At 39.5% G+C, this 24,513-nt stretch overlaps 3 protein-coding genes across 4 annotated transcripts in view; 2 read left to right on the top strand and 1 right to left on the bottom strand.

Annotated features, from left to right (window-relative positions):
- Positions 1–1,202: 1,202 nt before the first annotated feature.
- Positions 1,203–7,802, bottom strand: LOC143131244 (vimentin-like). The gene is made up of 9 exons (XM_076290741.1): positions 7,093–7,802; positions 6,458–6,518; positions 5,025–5,120; positions 4,268–4,429; positions 3,435–3,560; positions 2,611–2,831; positions 2,358–2,401; positions 1,979–2,061; positions 1,203–1,720 (listed from the first exon to the last, which is right to left on the bottom strand). Exons 1-9 carry the CDS (start codon positions 7,623–7,625, stop codon positions 1,679–1,681), a joined length of 1,368 nt encoding a protein of 455 aa, XP_076146856.1. The 5' UTR covers positions 7,626–7,802; the 3' UTR covers positions 1,203–1,678.
- Positions 7,803–15,012: 7,210 nt separating this feature from the next.
- On the top strand, positions 15,013–22,712 carry trdmt1 (tRNA aspartic acid methyltransferase 1). 2 transcript variants are annotated; one of them, XM_076290743.1, is made up of 10 exons: positions 15,013–15,136; positions 15,800–15,909; positions 16,779–16,855; positions 17,070–17,141; positions 18,195–18,260; positions 18,732–18,801; positions 19,090–19,173; positions 19,343–19,671; positions 20,786–20,973; positions 22,394–22,712. In XM_076290743.1, exons 1-10 carry the CDS (start codon positions 15,073–15,075, stop codon positions 22,492–22,494), a joined length of 1,161 nt encoding a protein of 386 aa, XP_076146858.1. In that variant the 5' UTR covers positions 15,013–15,072; the 3' UTR covers positions 22,495–22,712. The 2 variants fall into 2 exon arrangements, with proteins under 2 accessions (XP_076146858.1, XP_076146857.1); XM_076290742.1 differs by lacking the exon at positions 15,013–15,136 and having other exon boundaries at positions 15,804–15,909.
- Positions 22,713–23,094: 382 nt separating this feature from the next.
- cubn (cubilin (intrinsic factor-cobalamin receptor)) overlaps positions 23,095–24,513 on the top strand; it is a 58,285-nt gene continuing 56,866 nt past the window's right edge. Inside the window, exons 1-2 of the mRNA XM_076290744.1 lie at positions 23,095–23,213; positions 24,102–24,231. Of these exons, the coding sequence (XP_076146859.1) occupies positions 23,095–23,213; positions 24,102–24,231 (249 nt within the window). The remainder of the gene's footprint in view (positions 23,214–24,101; positions 24,232–24,513) is intronic.

Raw genomic sequence — 24,513 nt, forward strand, 5'->3', positions numbered from 1 at the left:
AATTATTTACTTGTAGTGTGGTTAATAATACTGAATAATGAATTTTAATTGCGTACATACAGCACATCATCACCTCTCTCTGAGGGTTAATATCTGTCTCCCTAAATTCCATCATGGATGTCATGGGAGTCTAAGTGCTATTTGCCTTATTCACCCGGCGGCCAGAACGAGGCTAAAGGGTAGACTTGCCACTACACCTAAGTCCAGCAGATGGTGGTGGTAATGCACTCAGTTTGCAAACTGCCAAAAAAACTCACTGAAGAACAGGTCAGTAAACCCCACCTTCTTTTTTGGTGAGCTTTTTTTTAGCAGTTTGCAAACCGAGTACATTACCACCACCATCTGCTGGACTGAGGTGTAATGGCTAGTGTACCCCTTAGCCTCGTGCTGGCCACCCGGTGAATAAGGCGAATAGCACATTTCTCCAGAGTTGGGGTCTCCAGCTGTCATGGGACAGAGCCTCTGGAACCATGTGACATCAGCAAATGCTCAGGATGCTTTGTCACTCGCTTGGGAGGTGAGATATCTGCACTGCATGAATAATAACATATGACCAGGCTGGAGGAGATGGAGACTCAGGCAGAGCAGCTACTGCAATGGCTGCACACTTCACCGTTCCTGTTGCATTCACCTTTACCTAGCCAGTGCATCTTTGTTTTTGTGGGTATTCAAGATGGTCATTTTGCATTTTATGTCATGAATTGTTGCTCCAAAACAGCCATTAATCCCTTTATTGTGGGGGCGAAATAAAATACTTTAAGCCCCTTCATATGACAATGGTGCATGCTGAAACTGTGTGGTCATTCACTTGTTTCCCTTTGAGAGGCTTTGGCTGAAAGAAAGCAATTTTAAACCTGGAATGCCAGTTTGGATGCTGGTCAAGAAAAACGACTTAAAGGTTTTTCTTCAGTGCCCCTGGTAGATGCATGGCATGCACTTGTGAAGAGGCATCATCACCTCTCCCACGGCCTCATAAATGTTTTCTGTCTTTGAAGCATGAAAAAATTAACTTTGACTTGTCTACCAAAAGACAATGAATAGTTAACAGTGTAACATCTAGACCACATCTTCCTGAATTATTAGACAGATGTATAATGAATTATTACAGATGCACTCAGGGTATTATACTGAAGTAATAAAGAAAACATGCAAAACTTGCATTTATGCTGTATTACGGTCCAAATGAAAGCTCTCTTAACATAGTTTTTTTCAAAAGTTTATTGACTGGTAGAAGCACAGACAGTCGTGGTGTGCACACAAAACATTTGTTTCATTCATTTAGAATTTTGGTAAATGGTAACAGTAAAAAAACAAACTGTTTCTCAAAAGTATTGCTGTGGCCTTAACTCGTGGAGGGTAAACTAGAGACTGCGTGGTAAACAAGAACATTCAGTAAAGCTGCTTGGTTTGCTGCTCTAGAGTGCCTACTTTGCTCTACCCTATCAAAACACTGGTCCAATCTTTCTAGCGTGTCAAAAAAGGCACTTTTAAAGCTTTTTTTTTCTTCTTTTTTGTCTTTTTTTGTTGACTTTTAAGTGAAAGTTTCACATGAACAACATATGTATTGACGTTCCTTGATCCCTCTATTTTCCCTCAGTTTCTGCCTCCTCATGCACCCCCCTCCCCAACCCTATTCAGACTCTCCATCCTCCTCTTCATCACAGGTGACACATGCGGCTCATTCCAGGTCATCGTGGTTCTGGGTTGACTCATTGATCACCTGTGGGGATTGAGGGATTCCGACATAGAGAGACGTGTGATGATTAGCAGGGACAAATCAACGTCAACAGAGAGACAAAAGAAGGAAAATAGCAGCCTGAAACTCAACTCACTGGCACAGAACATGCACCAAACTCAAGCAACAGTCAACATTACTTAGACTCTAGACACATTATTTTGGACAGTAAATACTAGTGTAATGGATTTGAATGTCATGTCCTCTGCTATTGTCTTGGTGCTGGGTACTGTATACACTCACTTCTCCATCTCTGGTCTCAATAGTCTTAATCAGCACCTTCTTATGCATGGTGTCCATCATTGGTCTGACTTCCATCATGGATTCTAAAAATGAAAGGAATGACATGTTTTTTGTGTAGAACCTATGATAATAAAAAAGGCTGTAAGTAAGAGAGTAAGCGGCCCAATCACTGGTCCATTTCTGAGTTACATCACTCTGGGTGCAGACTTCTGTTACTCATTTATAATTCAGGAGATTTTAAGAGCAGAGGCTTGAAAACTGTCTGACCTATTCTGGTATGCAGTAGAGCAGACTGCCCTATAAGGGCTGTGAAGATCTCTGAGAGGAAGAATAAGGTGTTGTGTCATGTATGCACTATTGTGTCAATAACAATACCTACCTCTCAAGTTAAAAGAAGAGAAGTTGGGCAATGGAGTGGTGATTCTGAAAAGGAAAAAAAGAGCAAAGGTGAGAACATGGAAGAGAGAATCATAATTGTGTCAAAATAGGATAGTCAAAAATAGCCAAATAGTCAAAAGGGATATGGACATGCCTGAATTCACTGAATTCACAGTCTTAAAACTTGTTTCAAGTGGCATCTCATACGGTCACGGTGTAATGCAGATCAGAGAGACGCTGTGGCAGATTCTCACCTGCTCTCTTCACCCTCCAGCAGTTTTCTGTAAGTGGCGATCTCAATGTCCAGCGCCATTTTGACATTAAGCAGATCCTGGTACTCGCGCAGGTGGCGTGCCATCTCATCCTTCATGTTGCGGATGTCTTCCTCCAGGCGGACAATGTTGTCCTGGTAACCAGCCGCCTCGTTGGAGAAGCAGTCCTCTGTCTCCCTCATCTGTCGTTCCAGTGACTCATTCTGAAGGTAAAGAAAGAAAGTACAGTTCAAACTAACATTATTTTTTATATAAATATTTGTTTCAATATTTGTAGCACTAATAGAATTTCCTTTCTTATTTGCTCTTAACTGATCTGCACTATTCAACTTCATCCGACTCACGTTGTTCATGACCGTGACAAAGCAAAATGTCGGTTGCATAAGAGTCTTGTACCATGTTCAATTTTAGCAAGCCCCCCCAACCTCCAAACTTACATCTCTTTTGGGAGCCCTCTGTCCGCTCCAATTGTGGCACTAGTTGTCATGAGTGAGGATAAAGGATGCTGATGGTGGTGGCACTAATTGTCATGTGTGAGTATAAAGGATGCTGATGGTGGTGGTGGCACTAGTGGTCATTTGTGAGGATAAAGGATGCTGATGGTGGTGGTGGCACTAGTTGTCATTTGTAAGGATAAAGGATGCTGATGGTGGTGGTGGCACTAGTTGTCATTTGTGAGGATAAAGGATGCTGATGGTGGTGGTGGCACTAGTTGTCATTTGTGAGGATAAAGGATGCTGATGGTGGTGGCACTAGTTGTCATGTGTGAGGATAAAGGATGCTGATGGTGGTGGTGGCTGACTCACCGTGCCTTTCAGGGCATCGACCTCACAGGTGAGAGCCTGCACCTGTCGGCGATAGTCATTGGCTTCCTGCTTAGCCTGACGGATGGCATCAGTATTACGAGCAGCTGCTTCAGACAGGTCCGCAAACTGCACAGAAAGAGGTCAGAAGAGAGACAGAGAGAGATAGAGAGCGTAAAAGCAATAACGTAATGTATGTGTTTCTGAATCTTCTTATGGCAATATAAAAAGCTGTGGATGAAGAAAATACTTCATAGTGTATGTCCATAATAATATCTAGTCTTTACAGTAAAATGACACTTATTCTATTCATGCTCCTTATTCTTCTTCTGCACACAATATCAAAGTAGAAAGACAGAGCACAGTACTAAAGGACAGAGTATCATGAGAGAATAGACAGACACACACACACACACACACAGAATGAGAGAGAGAGATACACGCTCCCTGGATTACACATGCTAAAAAGGGTTTGATCTCCTTTGGAAAAATGCCACCATTTAATTCCTTGGAACCACCTCGCAGACAAAAGATCACGGCAGCAGACTCTTCCCAGGTCACACTTTCACCTCTCTATGACTGAAATAGCAAATCAATGGAGCCGGTCAATAACCTAATTAGGCTATGCTTTTTAAGGATGGGGGTTGGAACCGCCTTTTGTTCTCGCAGAGTGTGTGTCCAGATGTCCTTCAGGGCCTGATAGTGGCCCAAGCACACCATCTGCTCCGCACTTAAGGACACATCCTCTAGAGAAGGCCACTTGAATGTATCCACACTGCCTCTAGAGAGACAGATCATCCCCACGGTCTTACACATGTGTATGCTGACACACTCACTTTGGATTTGTACCAGTCCTCGGACTCCTGGAGGTTCTTGGTAGCCAGTGACTCGTACTGCAGTCTGACGTCCCGCAGCGCAGCGGTCAGGTCGGGTTTGGCCACATCCATATCAATCTGAACATGCTGCTGCTGGATTTGAGCCTGAAGGTCACACATCTCCTGCAGAGACAGAGAGAAAGAGATGGATTATTAAGACATGGTCTGGGTTGTGGGTATGTGGGGTATTATGACAGGGAATGAGAGGTCACATGCCTGGTTCACTCATGCATATTCAAGAAAATGTTTCCTGATTTTGTCCTACGTTTTTCTACAGAGATTTGATTTTCAGTAAGGTTTTATCTTGTGGATTTACAAACAACAGTAATAAGACAAAACAATGTAACTTGGTGACTGACTGTCCTCATAATGTCCAATGGCTTTTTAGCCCATTAAATTAAATTAATTGGTCTTCTATCCCGTGCATTTCCTGGGTAGGATGCTTAAACATGAACAGTCTCCTCTAGGGAAGACAGCTGCTTTCCTTCCTTATCCCTCTGACATAATACCGCCGTTTCCGTTGAGCGTATAATCACCATGGCGGTGCCCCACCCACTCTACCCGCCAATCTCATTATGCTCTCAACTCCCGGTGAGATTGTCAGCCATTGGCTGACCTAAGGCAGCCTGCACCAGGAGAGACAGAGACAGGGTGTTTGGGTCAGGTGGTTGGAGCGGCACAGGGGGAGGCTGCCTGCCGGCTCTGTGTCCTTCCTCACCTCGTCATGAAGCTTCTTCAGGAAGATGATCTCCTCTTGCAGGGACTCCACCTTCCTCTCCAGGTCAAGACGGGCCAGGGCCGCATTATCCACATCCTGCAACCGAACACACACACACACACACACACCACACACACAGAGACAAGTGTAACACAAACAGAATATACAAGTGAGACAGATAGTCCAAAACCCAGGGTTAAGGCTGAACTTTACAGTCTTTCATCCAGAGTTAAAGTTATCAACCACTACCACCCTGAATTGAATAACTCTGTTGGTCGTAAAAAAATTGATAGGTAATATGTAATGTTGCATGTAGAGAAAACCAAAAGGGATGGGGCATTTTTTCCCCATTTCACAGAAGAATGGCCAAGATAAGGGTAGGTTTAAGCACCATCTCTGTGACTTGACCGATTCAGTGTGGTGCCCTCTTTCTGTTATTATTCACAGGAAGTCACAGCCACAGGAAGCGCCACATTTGTACAACAGTACAGCACAGATCTGGGGATGACAATCTGCTAAGTGTGACTGGTATGTAGAAACAAAATAAAAACTTGGCTATTTGCTGATGTGGAGTCCTAGTTAACTAGAAGCCAGTACATCTCCTCACAAAGTCAGCAGCTTGCCCTACACAGTAGGCCCTCTTGACAGACAATGGTTGAGGCCTTTAGTTCACTGTTTCTGCTCTTCAGTCCCAACCTCTCCACCCCTAAACACACACACACATTCAGGCGAATGCACACACACACACACACGCACACACACACACACACACACACACACACACAACACACACATACACACACACACACACAGAGAACAACAGCTTGCCTTGTCATCTTCCCACAACCCCCCTCTCCTCATCAGCTCTGAAACAATGCCGGCGGAGAAGCCGCTTTCCTGCTGCCACAAAGCAGCCCTTTTAAATGGCGCTTGCCAAACCAACACTGGGTGGCAGCCTGACCAGATCCTGCCAGTTTCCTAGGTGCTGGGCGTCGTCCTCAGTTGAACAGCCTCCAACAGATGTTTGCACTTTTTACATTCTTTCAGGATCTACATCAACGCTCAGTACACTTAAAAATATGGCAAGCAGTACCCTTAAACTTTGGTTTGGTTTTTACATTTTCTTTCATTCTGTGCTTTCTCAAAAATGCATTGAGGGAAAATAATGTTGTTATAGGAATTCAGCCAATTAAATCAAAAGTTATGGGAATTTAATGACTTAATGTAATTAACTGACTGATCTGGGCTCAAATTGGGCCACAGTGTCTGCCTGGCTTGACAGCGGTGACTGAGATGGATGGAATTTGAACTAAGCTGACTTCAAGCCAGCAGAATAACAGCAACTATTCAAAGGTGTGCCTTGCTGTCAACCTAACTAGATCATTTTACATCCCCCCCACCATGCTTTGGAGTGAACACATACTGTAACACACCTGTCTGAAGCCTTGGAGGTTGTTTTCAGCATCTTCTCTCTGAAGCATCTCATCCTGCAGCCTGCAAATGACATCTGACAGTGTTAGAACTGTTTGTTGTATGAGCCACACCCACTTCTACTGCATGTGTTTAACAGACTAGCCTATATTCCTATGGTAAGGACCTACACAAATAACCCACGTTTCTATAGGAAGTTCATGGAAACGAAATACAATAAATGTAAAAGCTTCGGGCACTAGGGGTAAAATGTAAAGGTTTCATTCAATGCTAATTCACACAATCCTAATTTCTCTATCAGAGCAGAACTTGAACCAGGTAGCAAAACCAAGCCTGGCTCCAGTATGTGATTTAAAACAAAATAGCCTGCTTTCTACTTTCAAATACCAGGCTCCAGTATGTGATTTAAAACAAAAAAAAACTTTCTTCTTTCATATACCTTTGAGATACAGAATTCTGGACTACATCATAGGCAGCGATTATTTTGATGAACATAACCAACGACATCCAATAGATTACATTAGGTTACTACACTACAGTCTTTTGTCGACAGGACAAAATGTACTTTCCAGTGCGCATACTTTCACGCTTCCTAGTTGTGTTAAAATATTAGGCCTATAGATAGAACCATGCATACTTCTCACGAAGCTTCTGGATGTCATCTCCCAAGTTGTCCCGGTCCAACTCGACTCTGGATTTCTCGTTGGTAAGCTGGTCCACCTGACGGCGCAGCTCCCTCATCTCCTCCTCATACAGGTCCCCGACGCGGGACATACCTTTGCCCCTAAGCTGATCCAACTCTGCGATGAGAATTTTGTTCTGCTGCTCCAAGAACCGAACTTTATCGATGTAGCTGGCAAACCTGTCGTTGAGGTGCTGCATCTCTGCCTTTTCATTAGTCCGGTTCGCTTTGAAGTCCGCTGTGATGGCATCGGAGAGAGCAAAGTCCACATTATCGCTGCTGAGTTTGATCATGGCACTGCTGCGGAGCCTGGTGGTCTTGCTGGCAAAGATGCTAGGGGGAGCGGACGACACGCTGTAGGATGTCCGGGAAGAGCGTACTGGACTGGAGTACTGGCGACTTGAGTAAGTAGAACGAGTCATGGAGGGCCGCTGCTCGGTCCTACCGAACATCCTATTGTAAGAGGACTGGACCGTGGATCTTGACATTTTGTAATCCTTCAGTGCTTGAGTTACTTCTCTTTTTTATCGCGTATACTTCCCTCCTACCAGCTTTCCGTGCGCACAAATCAACTACTGCCCCAGCAACACTGATGCTGAGTGTGAGAGCGGATTTATACTCCCGTCCCTATGCAAATAACATAACGGTGCAGAGAGAGTGACTGACAGAACCAGCAGCCTGTGGTTAAGCTACCGTGGTAAAGTTGGTTTTATATTGGACGTTGGATATTCGACACATTCGAAAAATCTATTTAGCACTGACTACGAGGGTCGAGTTTGTGTCAAACCAACTTTAATGTGTTTAAACAAGGCCTGCCTATATTACACAAAGCTTCTTTTGTCCAAAAACCCATGTTTTGATTTTATGAATTTTTTAGGCTGATAAAAGATTTCAATCTATTATGCGGCTTCACCTTTTGACTTACCCATACTAAAACACATCTCCTGAACTCGGCTTACTGCCCTTTCTAGTACACAAAGCTTCTTTTTCCCTAAAACCTACTCTTTGATTTTATACAATTTTTAATGTTAAATGTTTCAAATCTATTATGCGGCTTGCCCTTTTGACCTACCCATGTCAAAACACATCTGGTGAACTCGGATTACTGCTCTATATAGTACACAAAGCTTCTTTTTCCCAAAAATCCATTCTTTGATTTTATAAATATTTTTTAATGTAAAAAAAATGCTTTAAATGCTTTAAATCTATTATGCGGCTTGACCTTTTGACCTAACCATGTCAAAACACATCTGTTGCACTCAGCTAACTGCCCTACATAATACACAAAGCTTATTTTTTCCAAAAACTCACTCTTTGATTTTATATTAATTTTTTACTATTCAAAAATGCTATAAATCTATTATGCGAATTGACCTTTTGACCAACCCATGTCAAAACACATCTGCTGCACTCAGTTAACTGCCCTACATAGTACACAAAGCTTCTTTTTTTCAAAAACTTACTCTTTGATTTTATATACATTTTTTACTATTCAAAAATGCTATAAATCTATTATGCGGCTTGACCTTTTGACCTACCCATGTCAAAACACATCTGTTGCACTCAGCTAACTGGCCTTCATAGTACACAAAGCTTATTTTTTCCAAAAACTCACTCTTTGATTTTATATTAATTTTTTACTTTATAAAAATGCTATAAATCTATTATGCGAATCGACCTTTTGATCTACCCATGTCAAAACACATCTGCTGCACTCAGCTAACTGCCCTACATAATACACAAAGCTTATTTTGTCCAAAAACTTACTTTTTGATTTTATATAAATTTTTTATTATTCAAAAATGCTATAAATCTATTATGCGGCTTGACCATTTGACCTACCCATGTCAAAACACATCTGCTGCACTCGGCTAACTGCCCTACATAGTACACAAAGCTTCTTTTTTCCAAAAATGCACTCTTTGATTTTATATTATTTTTTTACTATTCAAAAATGCTATAAATCTATTATGTGCCTTCACCTTCTGACCTACCCATGTCAAAACACATCTGTTGCACTCGGCTAACTGCCCTACATAGTACACAAAGCTTCTTTTTTTCAAAAACGCACTCTTTGATTTTATATTATTTTTTTACTATTCAAAAATGCTATAAATCTATTATGTGCCTTCACCTTTTGACCTACCCATGTCAAAACACATCTGTTGCACTCAGCTAACTGCCCTACATAATACACAAAGCTTATTTTGTCCAAAAACGTACTCTTTGATTTTATATACATTTTTTATTATTCAAAAGTGCTATAAATCTATTATGCGGCTTGACCTTTTGACCTACCCATGTCAAAACACATCTGCTGCACTCGGCTAACTGCCCTACATAGTACACAAAGCTTCTTTTTTCCAAAAATGCACTCTTTGATTTTATATTATTTTTTTACTATTCAAAAATGCTATAAATCTATTATGTGCCTTCACCTTTTGACCTACCCATGTCAAAACACATCTGTTGCACTCGGCTAACTGCCCTACATAGTACACAAAGCTTCTTTTTTCCAAAAATGCACTCTTTGATTTTATATTATTTTTTTACTATTCAAAAATGCTATAAATCTATTATGTGCCTTCACCTTTTGACCTACCCATGTCAAAACACATCTGTTGCACTCGGCTAACTGCCCTACATAGTACACAAAGCTTCTTTTTTCCAAAAACTTACTCTTTGATTTTATATACATTTTTTACTATTCAAAAATGCTATAAATCTATTATGCGGCTTGACCTTTTGACCTACCCATGTCAAAACACATCTGTTGCACTCAGCTAACTGGCCTTCATAGTACACAAAGCTTATTTTTTCCAAAAACTCACTCTTTGATTTTATATTAATTTTTTACTTTATAAAAATGCTATAAATCTATTATGCGAATCGACCTTTTGATCTACCCATGTCAAAACACATCTGCTGCACTCAGCTAACTGCCCTACATAATACACAAAGCTTATTTTGTCCAAAAACTTACTTTTTGATTTTATATAAATTTTTTATTATTCAAAAATGCTATAAATCTATTATGCGGCTTGACCATTTGACCTACCCATGTCAAAACACATCTGCTGCACTCGGCTAACTGCCCTACATAGTACACAAAGCTTCTTTTTTCCAAAAATGCACTCTTTGATTTTATATTATTTTTTTACTATTCAAAAATGCTATAAATCTATTATGTGCCTTCACCTTTTGACCTACCCATGTCAAAACACATCTGTTGCACTCGGCTAACTGCCCTACATAGTACACAAAGCTTCTTTTTTCCAAAAACTTACTCTTTGATTTTATATAAATTTTTTACTATTCAAAAATGCTATAAATCTATTATGCGGCTTGACCTTTTGACCTACCCATGTCAAAACACATCTGTTGCACTCAGCTAACTGGCCTTCATAGTACACAAAGCTTATTTTTTCCAAAAACTCACTCTTTGATTTTATATTAATTTTTTACTTTATAAAAATGCTATAAATCTATTATGCGAATCGACCTTTTGATCGATCTACCCATGTCAAAACACATCTGCTGCACTCAGCTAACTGCCCTACATAATACACAAAGCTTATTTTGTCCAAAAACTTACTTTTTGATTTTATATAAATTTTTTATTATTCAAAAATGCTATAAATCTATTATGCGGCTTGACCATTTGACCTACCCATGTCAAAACACATCTGCTGCACTCGGCTAACTGCCCTACATAGTACACAAAGCTTCTTTTTTCCAAAAATGCACTCTTTGATTTTATATTATTTTTTTACTATTCAAAAATGCTATAAATCTATTATGCGGCTTGACCTTTTGACCTACCCATGTCAAAACACATCTGTTGCACTCAGCTAACTGGCCTTCATAGTACACAAAGCTTATTTTTTCCAAAAACTCACTCTTTGATTTTATATTAATTTTTTACTTTATAAAAATGCTATAAATCTATTATGCGAATCGACCTTTTGATCTACCCATGTCAAAACACATCTGCTGCACTCAGCTAACTGCCCTACATAATACACAAAGCTTATTTTGTCCAAAAACTTACTTTTTGATTTTATATAAATTTTTTATTATTCAAAAATGCTATAAATCTATTATGCGGCTTGACCATTTGACCTACCCATGTCAAAACACATCTGCTGCACTCGGCTAACTGCCCTACATAGTACACAAAGCTTCTTTTTTCCAAAAATGCACTCTTTGATTTTATATTATTTTTTTACTATTCAAAAATGCTATAAATCTATTATGTGCCTTCACCTTCTGACCTACCCATGTCAAAACACATCTGTTGCACTCGGCTAACTGCCCTACATAGTACACAAAGCTTCTTTTTTTCAAAAACGCACTCTTTGATTTTATATTATTTTTTTACTATTCAAAAATGCTATAAATCTATTATGTGCCTTCACCTTTTGACCTACCCATGTCAAAACACATCTGTTGCACTCAGCTAACTGCCCTACATAATACACAAAGCTTATTTTGTCCAAAAACGTACTCTTTGATTTTATATAAATTTTTTATTATTCAAAAGTGCTATAAATCTATTATGCGGCTTGACCTTTTGACCTACCCATGTCAAAACACATCTGCTGCACTCGGCTAACTGCCCTACATAGTACACAAAGCTTCTTTTTTCCAAAAATGCACTCTTTGATTTTATATTATTTTTTTACTATTCAAAAATGCTATAAATCTATTATGTGCCTTCACCTTTTGACCTACCCATGTCAAAACACATCTGTTGCACTCGGCTAACTGCCCTACATAGTACACAAAGCTTCTTTTTTCCAAAAATGCACTCTTTGATTTTATATTATTTTTTTACTATTCAAAAATGCTATAAATCTATTATGTGCCTTCACCTTTTGACCTACCCATGTCAAAACACATCTGTTGCACTCGGCTAACTGCCCTACATAGTACACAAAGCTTCTTTTTTCCAAAAATGCACTCTTTGATTTTATATTATTTTTTTACTATTCAAAAATGCTATAAATCTATTATGTGCCTTCACCTTTTGACCTACCCATGTCAAAACACATCTGTTGCACTCGGCTAACTGCCCTACATAGTACACAAAGCTTCTTTTTTTCAAAAACGCACTCTTTGATTTTATATTATTTTTTTACTATTCAAAAATGCTATACATCTATTATGTGCCTTCACCTTTTGACCTAGCCATGTCAAAACACATCTGCTGCACTCAGCTAACTGTCCTACATACAGTAGTACTCAAAGCTTCTTTTTTCCAAAAACTCACTCTTTGATTTTATATTAATTTATTACTATTCAAAAATGCAAAAAAACAAGCTACCTCTTTGTAGGTAGACATACATCATTTATATTTAAGTTAACTATATTTTGTTTTCCATCCAAAGTTCCATTTGGCTGTGTAAATCAACTGGATTTCTTTAAATTTTCAATAAATGTATAATATAGATTTATAGCATTTTTTGATAATAAAACATCTATAAAATCAAAGAGTGGGCTTTGGAAAAAAATAAGCTTTGTGTACTATGAAGGGCAGTTAGCTGAGTGCAGCAGATGTGTTTTGACATGGGTAGGTCAAAAGGTCAGGTCGCATAATAGATTTATAGCATTTTTGAATAATAAAAAAATTATATAAAATCAAAGAGTACGTTTTTGGACAAAATAAGCTTTGTGTATTATGTAGGGCAGTTAGCTGAGTGCAACAGATGTGTTTTGACATGGGTAGGTCAAAAGGTGAAGGCACATAATAGATTTATAGCATTTTTGAATAGTAAAAAAATAATATAAAATCAAAGAGTGCGTTTTTGAAAAAAAGAAGCTTTGTGTACTATGTAGGGCAGTTAGCCGAGTGCAACAGATGTGTTTTGACATGGGTAGGTCAGAAGGTGAAGGCACATAATAGATTTATAGCATTTTTGAATAGTAAAAAAATAATATAAAATCAAAGAGTGCATTTTTGGAAAAAAGAAGCTTTGTGTACTATGTAGGGCAGTTAGCCGAGTGCAGCAGATGTGTTTTGACATGGGTAGGTCAAATGGTCAAGCCGCATAATAGATTTATAGCATTTTTGAATAATAAAAAATTTATATAAAATCAAAAAGTAAGTTTTTGGACAAAATAAGCTTTGTGTATTATGTAGGGCAGTTAGCTGAGTGCAGCAGATGTGTTTTGACATGGGTAGATCAAAAGGTCGATTCGCATAATAGATTTATAGCATTTTTATAAAGTAAAAAATTAATATAAAATCAAAGAGTGAGTTTTTGGAAAAAATAAGCTTTGTGTACTATGAAGGCCAGTTAGCTGAGTGCAACAGATGTGTTTTGACATGGGTAGGTCAAAAGGTCAAGCCGCATAATAGATTTATAGCATTTTTGAATAGTAAAAAATGTATATAAAATCAAAGAGTAAGTTTTTGAAAAAAAGAAGCTTTGTGTACTATGTAGGGCAGTTAACTGAGTGCAGCAGATGTGTTTTGACATGGGTTGGTCAAAAGGTCAATTCGCATAATAGATTTATAGCATTTTTGAATAGTAAAAAATTAATATAAAATCAAAGAGTGAGTTTTTGGAAAAAATAAGCTTTGTGTATTATGTAGGGCAGTTAGCTGAGTGCAACAGATGTGTTTTGACATGGTTAGGTCAAAAGGTCAAGCCGCATAATAGATTTAAAGCATTTAAAGCATTTTTTTTACATTAAAAATTATTTATAAAATCAAAGAATGGATTTTTGGGAAAAAGAAGCTTTGTGTACTATATAGAGCAGTAATCCGAGTTCACCAGATGTGTTTTGACATGGGTAGGTCAAAAGGGCAAGCCGCATAATAGATTTGAAACATTTAACATTAAAAATTGTATAAAATCAAAGAGTAGGTTTTAGGGAAAAAGAAGCTTTGTGTACTAGAAAGGGCAGTAAGCCGAGTTCAGGAGATGTGTTTTAGTATGGGTAAGTCAAAAGGTGAAGCCGCATAATAGATTGAAATCTTTTATCAGCCTAAAAAATTCATAAAATCAAAACATGGGTTTTTGGACAAAAGAAGCTTTGTGTAATATAGGCAGGCCTTGTTTAAACACATTAAAGTTGGTTTGACACAAACTCGACCCTCGTAGTCAGTGCTAAATAGATTTTTCGAATGTGTCGAATATCCAACGTCCAATATAAAACCAACTTTACCACGGTGGTTAAGCTCCACACAACAAATGGCCAACTGCTTTTACGTAAGTTAACCACAGCTGATACGAAGGCTTGGGTGGGGCATGAAACTCTCGATCCCATATTGGGACAAAGGCAGGTGGAGTCTATCTTTAATAAATAAAAAGTATTTAATTTTTCACTGCGCATTCGTTGTTGACATTTGCATTTGACATTTTGCATAGGCATTCAAGTCATTAAATGACAATGTGATGTAGCAGATTTGCGATTTAACTAAGGCCTATATGTTGTTTAGTTTTCTGAGCACATTAAATTGCATTGCCTAGAGGCGTTATGTTTCCTGTGTGAAATCTGATTTTCGCATGATCTAATTAAGGTAAACGAAAAAAACACACAAAAAAAACACCAGTCTACATTTCCTGCTTCGAGAGGAGACTTATGACTGTGGAAGCTTGGGGCACATCCAAATTAGCCTAGAAGGACAGACGTCTCACAAAACAAGACTTATGCAAAGCCTCAACCTGAAAAATCATCAGACTAATACATTCTAGGCCTATCACTTAATATTAATAATAAAGATCGACATATCCTTATATTATAATAAGTATCTAACAAATTAAGGGGCAAGCATTTGGCGGTGCGTAATTCAATCCGGAACCTTTCATGTGGCTCTTGTATCCAGACGGAAGTATAGCTTAAAGCGTACCCACGTGTGACTGTTTACAAGTAGGCTAGTTTGAGCTGTAGGAGGACCCTAGCGCTTCAGACTGTTTGGATTGTGAAATGGATGGTTTGCGTGTATTAGAATTATACAGTGGGATAGGTGGAATGCACTACGCATTGAAAGGCAAGTTTCTTTTACCACTATCAAACATACAACAGCTTTAAGTTAGAAACGCGGAGAAGCCGTATCTGAGCATGAACTTCGAGTCTAGCCAGCGAGCCAGCCAGCCAGCTAACTAGCTAACTAACAAACCTGACAAGACTTGATGATTAGCTTTTTCGTGTGGGTCATGGCCACATTGGAATAGGGCTCTGTGTTGAGTGTAGAATCGAAAAGCGATGCATGTTTGGTGCAATGTCACGCGATGGGAATGTCGTCGGAAAGTGTCTCAGTAAAGTCAGCTGCGTAAGCAGGCAAAGCATACTGTGTAACTTTAGGCTATATTGACCTGTCACTTCACACCTGGGGTAGAGTTACAACAGGTGTCACTGTTTCCTTTAAGGAAGAATGCAAGTTACTCAGCGAGAGGACATTGGCATTTTATGGAAATCATTTGCTCGTTTTAGTACTTGTTTATGGACAAAATCCACAGCAACATTTGTCATCTTACTTCCACCCAATATGGCACATCAGATAGTATACTTTTAGATCTCTTGGGAATATGAATTAACTTTACATTGGGTAGATGTATGCATTATATACATTTATGTAATGTGTTGATCAAATGTTAAAAGTACTGAGTGACCCTTCCACTTATGGTTATTCTGGTTTGCTCAAACTTTTCAGAGAGTGGAGTGATGGCTGAAGTGGTGGCTGCTGTGGACGTCAATACAACAGCCAATCACATTTACAAACACAATTTCCCCAACACCACTTTATTGCCCAAGACCATCGAGGTGAGTCAGTCATCAGTTTCCATCAGTACTAAAATGAGTATTAGGCCTCATTTTGACCTCTCTGATCCTGGACTCCGTATGGAAGTTAGAGTGGTCATGTAAAGAATAATAAAACAGTGAGTTGTAAAAATATCTCTGAGAAAATGTCTCTGTCTAGCTAAGTATGGGATTATGTTACCTAGAAAGACAGTCAGATATGATGTGGATGTGATATGACCTTAAAAATATAATTCTCTGTGTGGGTGTATGTTTAACAAGATGATTTACTGCTGGTATATTGCAAAACATAAACTTTTCCTGTTTTACCTATCCCAATACATCCCATGACACACACTGTAATTGGATGTTTTGAGTAAAAGAATAACTTTGGATGTTTAGTGTTGGGTAAAGGTTCCTTGTTGCATGGTCAGCTGAAGGATAATTACACCTCTCTCTCTCTCTCTCTCTCTCACACACACACACTCACACACACTCTCTTTTTCCACACAGAGGAAGAACGTTGCTCACATGTAGCTCTATAGCTCTATATGTAAATGTATTGTAAATTGAGGGAAGGAGAAAATACCATCCATTTAAATAGTAGAAAGTGATTCATAGGTCTCATGGACTTTGCTTGCTAACCGTTTTTACTGAACTACTTGACTGCATCTCATGACAGTCTCGTAATTGCAGAGTTCATTAAGGTGACAGTTGTACAAGGTCCTTCTCAGGATTCTTTTACAGATATGTAGGCCACTGAACACAGCAGACATTATCACCCAACTTGTATAATACATTGTACACCTAGACTAGAATTGGCAGACAGGCTAATCATCAATAAGGTGATCTGGCAGTGGAAGGCCTGACATGTCTCCTGTTGTTGTTAATAGGGAATCACTATAAACGAGTTTGACAAATTGGGATTTGACATGATTTTGATGAGTCCCCCATGTCAACCCTTCACACGGTAGGTTATGTGACAGAGAGGTAGATACATGTATATCATATATGTGATGCAAGTGCTTTTGTAATAATACTGGTTATATAATTTATGGTCTAAGCGCTATAAGATAAGGCTGAAAGGTTTCTAGCCCAAATCTGTAATCAATCATATGCTCCAGCATAACAGGTCTAAAAGATAAAGAAACTAGATTGTGTTTATTAATTTATTTATTCCACAGTATTGGACTGCAAGGTGATGTATCTGACCCAAGGGCTAAAAGCTTCCTGTACATCCTTGACCTCCTGCCAAGGTCAGCCAGATCAATCTCTCCTCGTATTTACTTCCACCTAGTCTAAAGATAAAGCTTATATGTAGCTCCTCTCCTAGCTATTTCTCATCAGCATGGTAAACCACATTTACAATCCCATATTGGGAAAAAAATTGAATGCTGTGTAAAATGTAAATGAAAACAGAATGTGATAATCCGCAAATCTTGTAAACCTATATTTAGTTGCAAAAAGGACACTATGTCTGTGTTATCCTGGCCTTGTTTGGCTATATGTACACAGTTCAAAAGCCAGCATCTATCTATCTTATCTATCTATCTATCTATCTATCTATCTATCTATCTATCTATCTATCTAATGCCTATGGCATGGGCAGCTTGCACATTTTGAAAAGCACAATTAATGCTGAATGATATTGAGCAACATATGCTCACCAATACAACGTCTTTTTCAGGGACGACCTTGAGTATTACAGGAAAACAATGGCAAACTGTATTTTGCACATATTACAACAGTATGCCTTCATATTAGAAGAGTACATTTACTAAAATGACCTGCCTGCAGTCCAGACCTGTTACACTGTGTGCATCAAGGAAAGAAAAATAAAAACGATTACAAAGACCCCAAACTGTTGAGCTGCTGAAATCCTATACTGGGCAAGAATAGGACAGCATTTCATTGCCAAAACTCTAGCAACTGGTCTCCTTAGTTTGCAGACGTGTGAAGGTGATGAGGTGAAGCAACACAGTCATAAACATGTCCCTGTCCAAACTTTTTTGAGAGGTGTTGCTGACATCAAATTCAAAATGAGCATACGTTTTTCAGAAAAGCAATACAGTTTATGTATGTCAAGAATTGATATGTAGTCTTTTTTCAATTGAATATAGGGTTTGTATGATCTACAAATGATAGCTTTACAGTTTACACAGCATCCGAACTTTATTGGAAATGGGGTCTTTTGAATATATCTATATGACAGACTGTGCACATATCTTTTTTTTTAACTTAAAACTAAAAGGAATGTATCTGACCTTGAAAGAATGGTGGGGAAAATTGACCAGGCTGCCTCTTTACAGGCTAAGTAAACTGCCACGCTTCATTCTGCTGGAGAACGTGAAAGGCTTTGAGACATCCAGTGCAAGGTAACCACGGGAGACTGGGGTGTTTCCTTCCTTCCTTTACTTAGGCAGGGGAAAGGGGAGGGTGAGAGAATGTGGTTACCATGGAAACTCAGATGTCAGCCAGTGGGGTCCTAGGACAGGATGTTCTCTTCTTAGATTCTTTTGTCATTGTGCACTTGTGAATAAATGTGGTTGTTCCCGGATATCTTAAATTGAATCAACTCATTAAAAGTGCAATTTCACCATTAGAATTAGATTAATTTGAAACTTTTATTACAGTTAGTCTTTATGGAACAGTTAGGATGATTAGAATGCATACTGTACCCTTTCCCTTCATTTACACATTTGGTAGACATTTAATAAAAATGTCAGTGAAGTCATTTTCTTTGGTCTCTGATGTGCCAGACTCCTTTTCCCCATACTGAGATGGTGTTTTTGGTGACTTTGGTTTTATTGCTCAATTCATCATTTGCCTCGTGAACTTGTTCTTAGAGATGCTCTGCTGAAGACACTCAGGGATTGTGGCTACAGCTTCCAGGAGTTGCTGCTCACACCCACTTGTGTAAGCAGCACAGTTCTATTTCCTTTCAAGTCATGTGATGTATCAGGGTAATTAACAGAATCACATTTTTCTATTCGGGTCTAAGGGGACCAAGGGTTGAGTCTGGCCTGAGGTCATTTCCGGAACCCACACCTCATCTCTGGCTAAAAAGCCCAAAAATATAACTTAAGGAATCTTTTTTTCATACTTTGTTAATGAAACTTATCTGAAGTTGTTTCATTACATTAATTGTGTGTGTTTGAGGTCACTTGGCTGTACATCAAGTGCTGATGTTTGACTGGTTTACAGCTTGGAATACCAAACTCAAGACTGCGCTATTTCCTGATCGCAAAAGCACCTCCAGATTCCTTCACATTCCAGATAAGCTCAGAGGTACTGTTTAATTGTCTTCGATCATGATGTTTGAATAATAATTGACAAATATTTCACACATTTCAGCATTTATAGATCAATTTTGTGATCATAATAAAAAATATGCTTAGTATGACTTAAGCAGCCCTATGTTTGGTCATTCAGTAAAGTGACATGTTTTCCCATGCAGATTTTGGAAAGTTTTCCATCGTCTTCTGGTAATTATGCTTCTTCAGAGACCACCATGGTGCCAGATTGTCCCTCTGAGAGTCTAGACAGTACAAATGGAGAGGATGGGACCATCTTGTACAAGCTGGAGACAGCCCAGGACGCCCATAGGAAGATGGGTCAGAACAGTGATGAGTCAGTCAGGAGGATACAGGAGTTCCTGGAGGTCCAGGAAGAAGATGGAGGAGACATGGAGCAGTATCTGCTCCCCCCTAAAACCCTTCTGCGCTATGCCTTGCTCATGGACATTGTGCGGCCTACATGTAGACGATCTGTGTGCTTCACAAAAGGGTACGGTTACCCTATATAGCAGGGGTGGGCAAACTGCGGCCCGCGGGCCGGATCCGGCCCGCCAAGCACTTTCATCCGGCCCGCCGAGCATTTCATTTGGTTATCGGGCTGCTCGCTATTTTTTTTCCTGCGATAGAGACGATTTTGGTTAGCTTTACTGCAAACTGCTTTTCACTCTCCTTGGAGAACGTTTACAATGTCAGTGTCAAAACATCATGTTAAATAGAGATAACATCATGTTAAATTAAGTTAACTCTTAGTTATCTCCTTTGCAGCAGATCTAACATGAACATTATGCAATCCATTTAATTGGGAACGCGTCTGCACTCACGAGAGGGAGAGAGAGCTGCAGCTTCCAGCTGGCTTGTCATTGTTGATAATTGATATCTCCTTCTTATAAGAAACTGTTAAAAGGAAATCTGAGAAGGCCCAGCCATAGGTACAGCACTAGCCATAGCGGAGCAGGCAGAAGATCATTGAGAAATAAATGTGAATTAAAGCGACTGTCTTAAAGCGACAGTGCACAATTTATTGTTAAACAGCATAAAATTAGCAGTATTTTTAAGCAATTAATATTTTAAAAGAAATACGTTTCATACTAAATTATAGGCTATAAAAATGTATTTTTTTTATGTGTGTGTTGTGGGGTGGGGGGTGGGTGGGGGGTGGTGGGTGTTGTCGTGCGGCCCACCGGCCAATTTTCAAAACCCAATGTGGCCCTTGAGCCAAAAAGTTTGCCCACCCCTGCTATGCCTTTTTGATTGGGATTATGCACTATATATGATTCTTATGACTCTGATGGAAACACAGGCATTACTTGTTGAAGTTGAAGGGCATCAGGAAGGTGTCCTCAATGACCATTGTGAATACAATCAGATCCTTCCATGCTAGCTTGCCTAGAGCCTCACAGGTCTTCTTTTTGATTTTCATAAAGTCATGGATTTTCATGTGAACCTCAAGGTGAAAAGGGGCGAAGCAATTACATTTCATCTTCTCAATTTTGTGCAAATATCTGAATATCTCCTTGGTAACCGGTGAAAAGGTTATATGATCGCATTAGACGGCCAACCAATCAGAGGATTTCTAGCCAATATGATTTTCTTGGCTCTCTCAGGTATGGCCACTATGTTGAGGGCACTGGCTCGGTGCTGCATTCCTGTGTGGAGGAGGATATGGAGGAGGCTTTCCGCTCACTGGAGCTGCAGCCAGATGAGGAGAAGCTGAGGCGGCTGAAGAGACTGAAGCTGCGCTACTTCACTCCCAGAGAGATTGCTAATCTCATGGGCTTCCCCGCTGACTTCAGTGAGTCTCACCACACACACACATACACACACACACACACACACACACACACACAGAATCCTAGTGCAGAGATGAAAGCCCATGATCAAAATGAAACCTTAGATATTGGGAAAGCACAACTGAATCAACTGCCTTTTCAAAGTCAATTCGTCAATTCGTTGGTCTGAGGTGTTTGGCCTTCACTGATTCTGGTCATCTCATGCATGGAGTGCACACACAGTAGCCTGACCCCTTCACATCTGTTCTGGCTATGTTTTAGCTTTAATACGGTTGTTTGAAGAGTTAGGACAGCTAGTTGTTATAGTGGAGTAGCGTTGCCAGTGTTGATGCCTTTTTTCTAGTTTTCTCACTTTGTGTGAGTTAAAGAGTAACCAGGTGTAATATGACCTCTGCAGAATTTGCAAGAGAGGCATAGCAGGTCAGATGATGGGTGAAAACAGATCCTTATACACCTATCATAGAAGTACCGCCCCTTTCGTCGGAAAATTTGAAAAAAAAAAAAAAATTTTATACTCCAAAATAATATTTGATGAACCTTACATTTTTCAGTAGCGAGAAAAATTTAGATGTGGACAAAATCTGGTTTGGCTCTTACTGGTACCATTTACTGCCTACAATACCTGATTTTGTTTACCATGGTCGGAGTTTGGTACAGGGCTGGCGTCCCTATTTCCATCCACTCAAGGTGCTTTGATGGACATTAAAATGTAGTGGTGAATTGAAAACCACATTCAGACTCCCGAGACCCCTTTCTCACTGGGTAATCAGTGCATTAGCCTTTAAATACCCTTAGGGGGTGGACTGTGTGACTGTCTGATAATGTGGTATAGTAGCAGAGACTGTCACCTTTCCTCCCAAACCTACTAATTCTTCTTTTGTGACACCACAAACCCAGCAATCCAAATATGGGATAATATTATTTTGGGCCACAATTAGGCCCAGTTGAATTGACGAGATTGTGAGGAAAAGACATTTAATTGTTGAAGTGGATCTGGAGTTACCGCAGGAAAACCCATTGTCTCTGGTGTGGTAAATGGGGATATTGAGTTCTTTCTTAGCCAGGCCAGGTTGTAGTCTCTGGGGAGGGGTTCAAAAAGCTGTTGTGTGTAGATACTTCTACAGAGGAGGAAGGGGAAGAGGAATCTGAGCAGTGCATTGAGGACCGCTGCATTGATTATCTATGAGGGAGCTGCCCATCTGCATCCACGTCTCTCCTCTTTATCTCCATCCATCTTAGTTCCTGAAATGATTGACCATCAATAAATCGTCTTTATAGATCAGACAGCACAAACCCAGTTTACTTGTTTGATAACAGGTTTTGCATTATTGTGTGTGTGTGTGTGTGTGTGTGTGTGTGTGTGTGTGTGTGTGTGTGTGTGTGTGTGTGTGTGTGTGTGTGTGTGTGTGTGTGTTTTGTCAGCTTTTCCAGAGGATGTCTCGGTGAAACAGTGTTACCGGGTGCTGGGGAACAGTCTGAATGTCCATGTGGTGGCCCAACTCATCAAAGTGATGCTGTCTTGACCAGAACTGCGCTTGTGGGATCAGTAGAAGTAACAACAATATCATGGATTTGGACACTCTTTTTATGGCAGTGGTTGGAAAGCATAAAGGACATTTTATTTTCCATTTATTTTCTAATGTATGTCCAGAGTCTATTACAATATATTGCATCTTTTGTATACTGTACAGATATGGCTGGTCTGACGAATATTTAATTAAAATGTTTTTAATGAAATGTTTTCAAATTGTGATCAGTTCATTTTTATACATGGAAAGAGAAGAGTACCAAGCAACAACAGAAAACAAATGTGTAAGTAACCTCTCCCAGTTAGTGTCAGTGTCACCCTCTGGTACAGGCCTCGGGCCTTCATGCTGGTTACTCATCTCTAAAATCATGTGATGGACTGCAGACAGTAACCCAATAAAGTAAAATAGCAGCTCTGCAATTGTGCTAAGGGCCCTCTCACCCCCTCCCATTTCACTATTATGGGATGTTTGTGACAGGTAGAAGGGCGTTTGAGGGGGCAAAGGGCATTGTGCAGCGTGAGGGGCATTAGATCCTGGTTTGGGGACCAGTCTGCAGAAGTGTCTGATGAGCGTCCTGGGACCAGCTCTCTCAGCATGGCTCAGACACACCGGCTAGCATGGCTTCTTTTTGCCCTGCTCTTCCTCACTGGACTCCAGTGTGAGCAGGGGGAACAGACAAGGAGCCGCAGCAAGAGGGACATCAGCAGTGACCAGTGAGTTGGCAGCATTACAGTCAGCCTCCAGTTTCTTTTTATAGGTTTGGAAACAGAGTGAAGTGACCAGTTTGCCAGTACTCATCAATCAATCAATCAATGAGGAGATGGAAATTATCAATTTAGTTTTCTAATATGATTTTAGAGATTTAGAGCATGTGTTATTAGGTGCTTTTAGGTTTGTGTTTCTATTATCAAAGTGTTTATTGTTCTAATTCAAATTGGATAAATTGGCAGAGCAATGTTAAAATTGGGGCATGCCATATTCCACGAAAAATTATAGCTTCTTTTTTAGCCAGTTAAGTTAAATAACAGGATGTGTAAGTAACTGAAACTGTTAAAATCTATACCACTATGGAAGAATGCTGATTTAGCATTTTGTTTGGTGAACCATTTTAGAAGTACCTGGTGAACTTTGTACCATTGGAATTAATTATTTTCTCATTAATTTGTGATTGAAGAAAATAATAATTTGCAAAACCAAAATTTGAAATGGTTGTTGCTGATTTTTTTTTTATCTGTATGTGACTGAATTAGAGGGCCGACATCAGAATCAGCATCATCACATTGGTATCATGCCTTAGCCATAAACCCATGACTTGCACAAGTATTTTACTGCATGCAAGGGGCAAACTGCATTTATAATGGTATAACTGTGGTATACCAGTGGTATAGCATAGCATCATACTGTATTGTAATCCCATTATGTTTTCATCAATTGCAAGCATAGTAAGTCATGATAGCTGCAATGATTGATTAACACTCAGGACATCAGATATTTCATATGAACTCTTGTTTGACCTGTGTCTTGATTTAATCTGTTTTTATTACTTTCATGTATGTTTATGTTGTGTGGAATGTGTTCTGTAATGGTTTCATGTCCTGTAGGCCGCGTATGGTGTCAGAAAGTGGCCATCTCATATTCTCCACTGGAGATCATAAAGACATCCGCTTCCAGACAGGCGGCTCAGGAAGTGTCAAAGTTGGGACTGAGGACCTGACGCAGGTCTTGAATCAGGTAAGACCTGCCTCACCTTTCCCCTTTTCACACTAAAAGCCAACCATGTGGAATATGCACATACTCAGTTCACTATTTTCTACTTAAAAAAAATACTTGAAGCTCTGGGCTGTTGTCCGCGTGGTGTCAAGAAAAATAACACTGCTTTGTAATTTTGTTTTGGGATTACGCATATCTTTCCAACAGCGATGTTCAGTTTTTATTATTCAGTAGTATGTTCAATATCACACATTCTTTTTAGTATAATGTGCCATAGACTCAGCAACATTTATCGCAGAATTC

The sequence above is a fragment of the Alosa pseudoharengus genome, unplaced genomic scaffold (assembly GCF_046254945.1).
Source record: "Alosa pseudoharengus isolate Yale_2024_CS ecotype anadromous, Long Island Sound unplaced genomic scaffold, YU_APseudo_1.1 YU_APseudo_1.1_scf_18, whole genome shotgun sequence".
NCBI lineage: Eukaryota > Metazoa > Chordata > Actinopteri > Clupeiformes > Clupeidae > Alosa > Alosa pseudoharengus.